The 12133-nt window shown below is 44.7% G+C and overlaps 1 protein-coding gene across 5 annotated transcripts in view; it reads left to right on the top strand.

The window, feature by feature from the left end:
- LOC138766188 (NTPase KAP family P-loop domain-containing protein 1-like) overlaps positions 1-12133 on the top strand; it is a 25490-nt gene extending 13357 nt beyond the window's left edge. For all 5 annotated transcript variants that reach the window (XM_069943577.1, XM_069943576.1, XM_069943578.1 and 2 more), the window contains 2 exons: positions 7465-9236; positions 10731-12133. In XM_069943577.1, coding sequence (XP_069799678.1) covers positions 7465-9236; positions 10731-11042 — 2084 coding nt within the window. In that variant the 3' untranslated portion in view covers positions 11043-12133. The remainder of the gene's footprint in view (positions 1-7464; positions 9237-10730) is intronic.

The raw sequence follows: 12133 nt of genomic DNA, 5'->3' as shown, positions 1-12133 counted from the left end.
GTGCGAGCATTGCGATCATGACAAGGGCTTGCAAAGGCAGGCTTCCACCCACAGACAGCCGTTTCGGGGTTTTTGCCCCTCGTCAGTGTGGGGTAGGATTCTGGCTAGTTGGGGCAATGAAAAATCAACCAACAAAACACAGTAATCACTGAACTCAGGGAGAACAGCGAAAAAAATTCCAATGAAGTACTCAATCAAGAGTCTCCACTGATGCCCCCAAAAATTTAAATATGCAAAACAAGAGTCCGTGGAGCCTCAGTTACGAGTCTCAAAACACGGGATAGCCAGATATCTCTAGCCTGTTGCCAACGGGGTGCCTCCATGATGGGGAGAGCACCACACCACCCTGATAAATAACCCCTTAAGTCCCACTCGGTTGCGAGTATTGGAACATAGACAGGGAAACAACAGGGTGGCCCCTTTTGTCAATGTCTAACTCAAGGTGCGAGCATTGCGATCATGACAAGGGCTTGCAAAGGCAGGCTTCCACCCACAGACAGCCGTTTCGGGGTTTTTGCCCCTCGTCAGTGTGGGGTAGGATTCTGGCTAGTTGGGGCAATGAAAAATCAACCAACAAAACACAGTAATCACTGAACTCAGGGAGAACAGCGAAAAAAATTCCAATGAAGTACTCAATCAAGAGTCTCCACTGATGCCCCCAAAAATTTAAATATGCAAAACAAGAGTCCGTGGAGCCTCAGTTACGAGTCTCAAAACACGGGATAGCCAGATATCTCTAGCCTGTTGCCAACGGGGTGCCTCCATGATGGGGAGAGCACCACACCACCCTGATAAATAACCCCTTAAGTCCCACTCGGTTGCGAGTATTGGAACATAGACAGGGAAACAACAGGGTGGCCCCTTTTGTCAATGTCTAACTCAAGGTGCGAGCATTGCGATCATGACAAGGGCTTGCAAAGGCAGGCTTCCACCCACAGACAGCCGTTTCGGGGTTTTTGCCCCTCGTCAGTGTGGGGTAGGATTCTGGCTAGTTGGGGCAATGAAAAATCAACCAACAAAACACAGTAATCACTGAACTCAGGGAGAACAGCGAAAAAAATTCCAATGAAGTACTCAATCAAGAGTCTCCACTGATGCCCCCAAAAATTTAAATATGCAAAACAAGAGTCCGTGGAGCCTCAGTTACGAGTCTCAAAACACGGGATAGCCAGATATCTCTAGCCTGTTGCCAACGGGGTGCCTCCATGATGGGGAGAGCACCACACCACCCTGATAAATAACCCCTTAAGTCCCACTCGGTTGCGAGTATTGGAACATAGACAGGGAAACAACAGGGTGGCCCCTTTTGTCAATGTCTAACTCAAGGTGCGAGCATTGCGATCATGACAAGGGCTTGCAAAGGCAGGCTTCCACCCACAGACAGCCGTTTCGGGGTTTTTGCCCCTCGTCAGTGTGGGGTAGGATTCTGGCTAGTTGGGGCAATGAAAAATCAACCAACAAAACACAGTAATCACTGAACTCAGGGAGAACAGCGAAAAAAATTCCAATGAAGTACTCAATCAAGAGTCTCCACTGATGCCCCCAAAAATTTAAATATGCAAAACAAGAGTCCGTGGAGCCTCAGTTACGAGTCTCAAAACACGGGATAGCCAGATATCTCTAGCCTGTTGCCAACGGGGTGCCTCCATGATGGGGAGAGCACCACACCACCCTGATAAATAACCCCTTAAGTCCCACTCGGTTGCGAGTATTGGAACATAGACAGGGAAACAACAGGGTGGCCCCTTTTGTCAATGTCTAACTCAAGGTGCGAGCATTGCGATCATGACAAGGGCTTGCAAAGGAAGGCTTCCACCCACAGACAGCCGTTTCGGGGTTTTTGCCCCTCGTCAGTGTGGGGTAGGATTCTGGCTAGTTGGGGCAATGAAAAATCAACCAACAAAACACAGTAATCACTGAACTCAGGGAGAACAGCGAAAAAAATTCCAATGAAGTACTCAATCAAGAGTCTCCACTGATGCCCCCAAAAATTTAAATATGCAAAACAAGAGTCCGTGGAGCCTCAGTTACGAGTCTCAAAACACGGGATAGCCAGATATCTCTAGCCTGTTGCCAACGGGGTGCCTCCATGATGGGGAGAGCACCACACCACCCTGATAAATAACCCCTTAAGTCCCACTCGGTTGCGAGTATTGGAACATAGACAGGGAAACAACAGGGTGGCCCCTTTTGTCAATGTCTAACTCAAGGTGCGAGCATTGCGATCATGACAAGGGCTTGCAAAGGCAGGCTTCCACCCACAGACAGCCGTTTCGGGGTTTTTGCCCCTCGTCAGTGTGGGGTAGGATCCTGGCTAGTTGGGGCAATGAAAAATCAACCAACAAAACACAGTAATCACTGAACTCAGGGAGAACAGCGAAAAAAATTCCAATGAAGTACTCAATCAAGAGTCTCCACTGATGCCCCCAAAAATTTAAATATGCAAAACAAGAGTCCGTGGAGCCTCAGTTACGAGTCTCAAAACACGGGATAGCCAGATATCTCTAGCCTGTTGCCAACGGGGTGCCTCCATGATGGGGAGAGCACCACACCACCCTGATAAATAACCCCTTAAGTCCCACTCGGTTGCGAGTATTGGAACATAGACAGGGAAACAACAGGGTGGCCCCTTTTGTCAATGTCTAACTCAAGGTGCGAGCATTGCGATCATGACAAGGGCTTGCAAAGGCAGGCTTCCACCCACAGACAGCCGTTTCGGGGTTTTTGCCCCTCGTCAGTGTGGGGTAGGATTCTGGCTAGTTGGGGCAATGAAAAATCAACCAACAAAACACAGTAATCACTGAACTCAGGGAGAACAGCGAAAAAAATTCCAATGAAGTACTCAATCAAGAGTCTCCACTGATGCCCCCAAAAATTTAAATATGCAAAACAAGAGTCCGTGGAGCCTCAGTTACGAGTCTCAAAACACGGGATAGCCAGATATCTCTAGCCTGTTGCCAACGGGGTGCCTCCATGAGTACTTCATTGGAATTTTTTTCGCTGTTCTCCCTGAGTTCAGTGATTACTGTGTTTTGTTGGTTGATTTTTCATTGCCCCAACTAGCCAGAATCCTACCCCACACTGACGAGGGGCAAAAACCCCGAAACGGCTGTCTGTGGGTGGAAGCCTGCCTTTGCAAGCCCTTGTCATGATCGCAATGCTCGCACCTTGAGTTAGACATTGACAAAAGGGGCCACCCTGTTGTTTCCCTGTCTATGTTCCAATACTCGCAACCGAGTGGGACTTAAGGGGTTATTTATCAGGGTGGTGTGGTGCTCTCCCCATCATGGAGGCACCCCGTTGGCAACAGGCTAGAGATATCTGGCTATCCCGTGTTTTGAGACTCGTAACTGAGGCTCCACGGACTCTTGTTTTGCATATTTAAATTTTTGGGGGCATCAGTGGAGACTCTTGATTGAGTACTTCATTGGAATTTTTTTCGCTGTTCTCCCTGAGTTCAGTGATTACTGTGTTTTGTTGGTTGATTTTTCATTGCCCCAACTAGCCAGAATCCTACCCCACACTGACGAGGGGCAAAAACCCCGAAACGGCTGTCTGTGGGTGGAAGCCTGCCTTTGCAAGCCCTTGTCATGATCGCAATGCTCGCACCTTGAGTTAGACATTGACAAAAGGGGCCACCCTGTTGTTTCCCTGTCTATGTTCCAATACTCGCAACCGAGTGGGACTTAAGGGGTTATTTATCAGGGTGGTGTGGTGCTCTCCCCATCATGGAGGCACCCCGTTGGCAACAGGCTAGAGATATCTGGCTATCCCGTGTTTTGAGACTCGTAACTGAGGCTCCACGGACTCTTGTTTTGCATATTTAAATTTTTGGGGGCATCAGTGGAGACTCTTGATTGAGTACTTCATTGGAATTTTTTTCGCTGTTCTCCCTGAGTTCAGTGATTACTGTGTTTTGTTGGTTGATTTTTCATTGCCCCAACTAGCCAGAATCCTACCCCACACTGACGAGGGGCAAAAACCCCGAAACGGCTGTCTGTGGGTGGAAGCCTGCCTTTGCAAGCCCTTGTCATGATCGCAATGCTCGCACCTTGAGTTAGACATTGACAAAAGGGGCCACCCTGTTGTTTCCCTGTCTATGTTCCAATACTCGCAACCGAGTGGGACTTAAGGGGTTATTTATCAGGGTGGTGTGGTGCTCTCCCCATCATGGAGGCACCCCGTTGGCAACAGGCTAGAGATATCTGGCTATCCCGTGTTTTGAGACTCGTAACTGAGGCTCCACGAACTCTTGTTTTGCATATTTAAATTTTTGGGGGCATCAGTGGAGACTCTTGATTGAGTACTTCATTGGAATTTTTTTCGCTGTTCTCCCTGAGTTCAGTGATTACTGTGTTTTGTTGGTTGATTTTTCATTGCCCCAACTAGCCAGAATCCTACCCCACACTGACGAGGGGCAAAAACCCCGAAACGGCTGTCTGTGGGTGGAAGCCTGCCTTTGCAAGCCCTTGTCATGATCGCAATGCTCGCACCTTGAGTTAGACATTGACAAAAGGGGCCACCCTGTTGTTTCCCTGTCTATGTTCCAATACTCGCAACCGAGTGGGACTTAAGGGGTTATTTATCAGGGTGGTGTGGTGCTCTCCCCATCATGGAGGCACCCCGTTGGCAACAGGCTAGAGATATCTGGCTATCCCGTGTTTTGAGACTCGTAACTGAGGCTCCACGGACTCTTGTTTTGCATATTTAAATTTTTGGGGGCATCAGTGGAGACTCTTGATTGAGTACTTCATTGGAATTTTTTTCGCTGTTCTCCCTGAGTTCAGTGATTACTGTGTTTTGTTGGTTGATTTTTCATTGCCCCAACTAGCCAGAATCCTACCCCACACTGACGAGGGGCAAAAACCCCGAAACGGCTGTCTGTGGGTGGAAGCCTGCCTTTGCAAGCCCTTGTCATGATCGCAATGCTCGCACCTTGAGTTAGACATTGACAAAAGGGGCCACCCTGTTGTTTCCCTGTCTATGTTCCAATACTCGCAACCGAGTGGGACTTAAGGGGTTATTTATCAGGGTGGTGTGGTGCTCTCCCCATCATGGAGGCACCCCGTTGGCAACAGGCTAGAGATATCTGGCTATCCCGTGTTTTGAGACTCGTAACTGAGGCTCCACGGACTCTTGTTTTGCATATTTAAATTTTTGGGGGCATCAGTGGAGACTCTTGATTGAGTACTTCATTGGAATTTTTTTCGCTGTTCTCCCTGAGTTCAGTGATTACTGTGTTTTGTTGGTTGATTTTTCATTGCCCCAACTAGCCAGAATCCTACCCCACACTGACGAGGGGCAAAAACCCCGAAACGGCTGTCTGTGGGTGGAAGCCTGCCTTTGCAAGCCCTTGTCATGATCGCAATGCTCGCACCTTGAGTTAGACATTGACAAAAGGGGCCACCCTGTTGTTTCCCTGTCTATGTTCCAATACTCGCAACCGAGTGGGACTTAAGGGGTTATTTATCAGGGTGGTGTGGTGCTCTCCCCATCATGGAGGCACCCCGTTGGCAACAGGCTAGAGATATCTGGCTATCCCGTGTTTTGAGACTCGTAACTGAGGCTCCACGGACTCTTGTTTTGCATATTTAAATTTTTGGGGGCATCAGTGGAGACTCTTGATTGAGTACTTCATTGGAATTTTTTTCGCTGTTCTCCCTGAGTTCAGTGATTACTGTGTTTTGTTGGTTGATTTTTCATTGCCCCAACTAGCCAGAATCCTACCCCACACTGACGAGGGGCAAAAACCCCGAAACGGCTGTCTGTGGGTGGAAGCCTGCCTTTGCAAGCCCTTGTCATGATCGCAATGCTCGCACCTTGAGTTAGACATTGACAAAAGGGGCCACCCTGTTGTTTCCCTGTCTATGTTCCAATACTCGCAACCGAGTGGGACTTAAGGGGTTATTTATCAGGGTGGTGTGGTGCTCTCCCCATCATGGAGGCACCCCGTTGGCAACAGGCTAGAGATATCTGGCTATCCCGTGTTTTGAGACTCGTAACTGAGGCTCCACGGACTCTTGTTTTGCATATGTACATCCCTGCTGCGAGTTTCTCTGCTAATGAAAGTATAGGGCCGGGATCTGCAGCGAGTCTCGCTGCAAAAAAGCAGCAAGGAGACTCGCTGCAGATCCGGCAAGTGGGTTTGAACCCTTAAGGAACTGATTGTCATATTTTATATATTAATACATTATACATTTAGAGGGAAACCATCAGCAGGTTCGTACATACAAGGACCCCAAAACCCTGAGGAATGGGACAATATTGTGCTCAGAATAAATGGAGTGCACTGTGCATGTCAGTACAATTTTCCTTATGGGGCAGGGCAGCCTTTATTGCTGAGTTCAGTGCTTGGCAATAGTGTTGGGTGAACCTGTTAAAATGTTCAGGTTCCGCAACTTTATTCGAACCCAAACGATCGGCATATGATTGCCTGCAGCTGCAGAAGTTGGGTGGTGCCCTAGAGAGTCCCGGAAAACATGAATACAGCCACAGGCTATGTTCACACAACAACGATTTGCAACGACGGCACTCAATGGGATCCTGGCTGGAGCGTATACACATAGTATACGCTCTGGCCGTGATCCCTAGCGGCAGCAGCGAAAACCGACATGTCAGTTTTGTGCAGCTGCTATTCATTGAATAGCGGCCGCACAAGCCTGGCAGGTCACACAATGGAAAGTGCGGCTCCGGCCACACTCTTGAATTGGAATGCGGGTGCACAAAGAATGGCCAGTGTCTACATAGTGTGAACCCGGCCACAGGCTGTATCCATGTTTTCATGGCAGCCCTAGGGTGGCATCCCAAGTTTCGAGTGTTTGGGTTTGGATAACGTTGACGAACTTGAACATTTTGACGGGGTCACTCAACACTACTTGGCAATGTTCAGCAGCTCCATAGAGAATGAAAAGAAAACTGACAGTGCATGTGTAGTGCACACCATTCCTTGTGGGGACAATTTTTGCTCCTGTTCTTGGTATCGATGGGGGTCTCGGTAATTGGACTCCCATAATCAGCTTGTTATTCCGTATCTTTTGGACAGGGGATAACTTCTTCAGATTAAAATACCCCTTTAAGCAGGTACAACTGGTTATGTCTAAAGATGAGTGAAGCAGCTTCATTTTGCTTTGTGCAAAGCAAAAATCGGCGTTTGAATCCTGCAGGCTGGAGGGTCAGTAAAGAGGGTAGATACAGCTTGGGGTTGCCTGGAAAATGACTGGTTACAGCTATGGATGTATCCATGTTTTCCAGACATTTTCCATGCAGTTCTCGGGCTGTATTCACTCTCTTCACAGAGACACCAGCTTGCGGGATTCCAATGCTGATCAGTTTTTCATCGTAAAAAAACAAAACAAAGCTGCTTTCTCATTTCTAGTTATGTCACTTATGTTTAATACTACATTTCACAAAAAAAAAAAAAAAATCAAATGAACTATAGGTTTTAACTTAATGCTATGGTTGCAGCATATCTCTGCCTCGAAGGAAGGAAGAAGGACCAAGATGAAGCTGAGAGGACTGGCAAGCAGACAAGACAGGCCCAAGGAAAAGATCTCATCAAACTCATCTTTTTTATGATATTTCATCATCCAGTGATCACAGAAAACCACAAACGAAGAACAAATATACGTTATTGCTTCATCCGCTTTAGTGCATGGGAATTTACTGGCAGTGACCAACTCTGGGCAGGGCTGGTTACCACACTCTGTGATGGTATCGAAAACGTCTTTGGACTGGTGCCTATTAGTGTCTATAGAGCAGTGGGCAGAAAAACTAAAATTATAGATGCCCCTCTCAAACATGAATGGGTCAGTAAAAAATTCCTATGTATCCCACTCTGGGTGGCTACTCTGCTAGTGATCACCATCGGAATCACTGTTGGTGCTTTGATCCTGATATTTGGCTTTCCATTCGGTGATCCCACAGGAGATATGTTGGCTGCCGCTGAGGGCGTTGGGGCAACTGTAGTTGGCATATCTGCAGCAGGAGCCATCCGAGTAGCTATTGTAGTGGTCAGAAATGCTATAGTTACTCAGAAAGGTAAAGTCGAACAAAAAATGAATCGAACAAATATGAGCGCCCAGTTGGGTTTCATGAGTGATGTGAAAAGGGAGGTGAAAATCATCACCCGTTACCTTCAACTCATGGAAGTCTTCCATAGGCAAAAAATTAGAGTTGTCCTTGAGATCACTAACTTGGACAAATGCATGCCCGACAAAGTGGTAGGAGTACTAAATGCCATGAACATCCTCCTCTCTGATCCGAATGCCCCATTTATTTCCATTTTGGCAGTGGATCCACAAATCATTGTAGACTGTGTTGAAAGTTCTTTGCTCCTAAAGGGTATGGCCAACAATGGCTATCAGTTCTTAAACCGCATAATAACATTGCCTTTTTGCATCCCAAAAATGGACTGTGAAACTAAAGTGTCCTTACTAAGAAATATTATTGAAGGCAAAGGTGAGCTAACTAGAGATATGGAAGAAGAAAACACCTTAGATATTGAGATTCCAAATGAGAAAGAACAGCTTTTACGCCAACGGCTTACCCCTAACCTGAATGGCAATGATATACCTTTGGAAGTAACAATCTCAAATGACTTTCTGGAATACAACAGGGGTTTCCTAGAAAAAGGACCAAAAACGAAGGCCCTAATCAATGAAGCCTTCGAATATCTTTTTGAAGAGAGCATGAGAGACTATATCACTGACAATGTTGTCCATATCAGAAGAGTAGTAAATACTATTACCATAACCATCAGGCTGATGATCAGAGAAGTGCCAAGAAACCGCATACAACCTCGCAAGGTTACAGAATGGGTGCTCCTTGCCACCCAATGGCCATGCCGCCTCACCTGGATACTGCAGTGCATTGAGGATGAGCAACAGAGAAGATGCCTCAATGAACAAGGCACCCACATTGAATGTACTTCCTACTCGAGAACTTCTCTTTGGGATGTTTTTGAGAAGTCTTTGGAGGAGCTGGATGCCATAAAGAAAAACCTTCAGCATCTACTGGAGTTGGATGGAGATCCAGAGATCTTCCACAAACTATTATTTAACAACTTTACTGTGGAAGATGCCAATTTTTTCCTGCCATTTACTGTTAATTTAGATGCCTCGGTTAAAAGGCAAATGGAACTTCTCAGAGGCAGTAATAACATGTGGGAAGCGAAGAAGAGCAACCGGCTCACCATGCTGTCGTTGCTGAACATGACTGTGCAGGAGGTGTGCAAAGAAGTAAGTGTGAACTTTTCTCTGATTTTTTTTGTTTCTCTCCCAGAACAAAGAGGTTGGGCGATGACTTTCCATCACGCCCCAACCCCTATCACCACCAACATCATCTGTCTGTGATCGTTTAGGAGAGCCCCATACACCTTATACTGCCATTAGCAAAGGGTACAGCCAACGAAATGGACCTTTAGGGGAGAGTAAATGGCAAAGCATTCAAAAAAGTTTCTAAAGGTCCCTTAGTTTGAATTAAAGTTTGTGGGTACCAGTAAACCTGGGATACTATGAATAACTTACTCTAGGGGGCTTCAGGTGATCCTTGAAATTAGTCACTAATGGAATGTTTTTGCTGACTAGAAAGTCCTGTAGATTGTTTTAGTGATTCTCCCATCAGTATGAAAAATCTGGGATATTAACGCTTGGGGGAACCTAGGGTTCATAGGGTCTTCATAAAGCTAAGCATTTAACGTAACAAGGGCAGAGAGGGTAGTAAGAGGTTGTTTGCACCACATTAAGGTGGCTATTGTATATGGAGGTCATGATAATAGGAGATTAGGTACTGAAAGCCCACCAATCTATTTGTGGTAGTGCATGATGGCACATGCTATACAGGTTTGTGATGACCAAAGATAAATTTAAATACATATCTCTGAAGGTGGTGGAGGTCCAACATTTGCACTGGGATCGTCAGAGTGCAAAAAAAGATATAAGAGATGTGGTAATACTAGCATTTTAAATAAATGTATTTTGCCAATCTAGAACATACCTTCTGATTGTTACTTTTATATGTAAGTCCTCTTTCTATCAGCAACTACTATGGCTACATCGTTACGTAGTTACATAGTTAGTACAGTTGAAAAAAGACACGTCCATAAAGTTCAACCAAGGAGGCAGCAGGTAATTAATAAAATTATATACGTCCATTAGAACCCGTAAAGATGGTTTTACGGGAACGTATGCTCCCAACTCAACCTAAAAAACACCTATATTATTAAGTAAGCTGACGGCACACTGGAATCTCTACTGTAAAGGTGACGGCTTGGTGTTGCAGTTATTTGGAGAACTCTTGACCAGGTTTCAAGGAACACTAGAATTTGGAAACAGAATTGGCTTTATTCACATTGGGGGAGACTTATCAAGATTGGCCAATCTTAACTAAATCCCTCACCATCAGATTTATTGAGAAGTCCGGCAAATCTATACAATGTACGGTGTTGTCCACTTCCTGTTTTTTTTTTATACTGTACATTCAGGAACTTTTTGTATCTGTTTTCTGCAGTGTGAATAAACAGTATGCAGTATATAATCTTTGTATACTTCTCCATCATTAATAAAGAAGATGATGAACCAATAAACTAGATTATTGCTCTTTACAGCACCTCTTCTCTATACTACATAATAAGCTGTGTCTGAAATCAATGGTTCACATGATTTATGATATATTCTCATAAACGCTACTAGTCAAGCTTACTGCCTGAACCTATATCTTTTTCTTCTTTTCAGATGAACAAACTTGGATTTGAGGAAGAAAACCTCAGAAAATATCAGAAGATTATTGAGGAACACAACCTGAATGGCAGAGCCCTTGTTTATAGTGATAATAATGCTATAAAAGAGGTGATGAATATGGGCCTTGGAGACTGGACACTTTTCAGTGTATACTTCTTAGGGGTCCTTCCTGCACCCACTACGGTCCCCACCACTGCCCCAGCTATCATCAAGCAGGACGCTCTAAAGGTTGGCGCTGGATCCAGAGAGATGTTAAAACAGAGCAAGTTATCTCTGTACTTATCAAATGAGAATATGTCAGTCTAATGAAGTTTCTTTAGTAGTGTCCAAACATTTCATGTCCATAGAATTCTCTCTATATGGTCGTCTATGTTCTATTCTATAGAACCAGAGGGGTCCAGGTGTTATACGTATGGACACTATACGGCAGCCATTTTGCACCCTGACATTTATCTGCCTATGTAAATATCATAAAAAAGTAAAAGATATTTTTTTGATAAAGGTCAATAATGGTTTGTTAGAGGCGGAGTCAATTTAAAGAGAATTTCCACCAGTAATCAAAATGGCCGCCTATCAGTAGATCATAAGTTAGAGTTACAGTCAAAGTTGATATATTAGGTTTCTTTTTCAGAAATACTGCCATCTGCTGCCATTTTGCTATAGTTCCATCAAATCTACCAGTAAGTGAATAGCCATACTGGATATATTTAAGTGATAATTAAAGGGGTTTTGTATTTAAGAAAACTAGGTCTAAACTGATGCATTGTGTGAAATTTAACATATTCTCAAGAATTCTGAAACTGTACTGTATGAGAGATATAGATTTACCAATCCCCAATGTGCCTGCATTATTATCATAACTTGTTGCGACATGGTTACGGCATGGCCTGCTCAATCCAGCTGCAATCACAAGGAACTGCTGGCAGTTGGTCTCCACTGAGCCTGCAAGCAAGGGGTATTGTGGGAAAGTGTGTGCACTGTTGCATAGCAACAGAAGGGGCACAGCTCAGAGAGAAAACCAAGAAGTGATTACATCCATGGGGGAGAGACACAATTTACTTTATTAAAAACAGCACTTTTATACTCCTTTACATATATGTAAGCAGTACCCATCTGTTTCATGGCACAACTTCTTTAATTTTCAAGTTAATTCTATGGATATAGTCAATATGGCGGTAGATCATGTTTTCCAAAAGTAGCCACTGCACTTTAACAGACAGTACAAATATAATGGATATTTTCAGCTACTGTGTTCACTTCTGATGTACTAATATGTGCCCAGTGTTAAGTTACTTGCTAAGAAACATTTCCATTTCCAATTATGTTTTTTTATTTTATTTTTAATTAAAGAGGTACTTCATATTTTTAATAAAATGAGTTCTACGTCTTAAAAAATA

This window comes from Dendropsophus ebraccatus, chromosome 10 (genome assembly GCF_027789765.1).
Source record: "Dendropsophus ebraccatus isolate aDenEbr1 chromosome 10, aDenEbr1.pat, whole genome shotgun sequence".
NCBI classification, from domain to species: domain Eukaryota; kingdom Metazoa; phylum Chordata; class Amphibia; order Anura; family Hylidae; genus Dendropsophus; species Dendropsophus ebraccatus.
The sequence above is the reverse complement of the archived record's forward strand: the minus strand, read 5'-3'. Positions and strand labels throughout refer to the sequence as shown.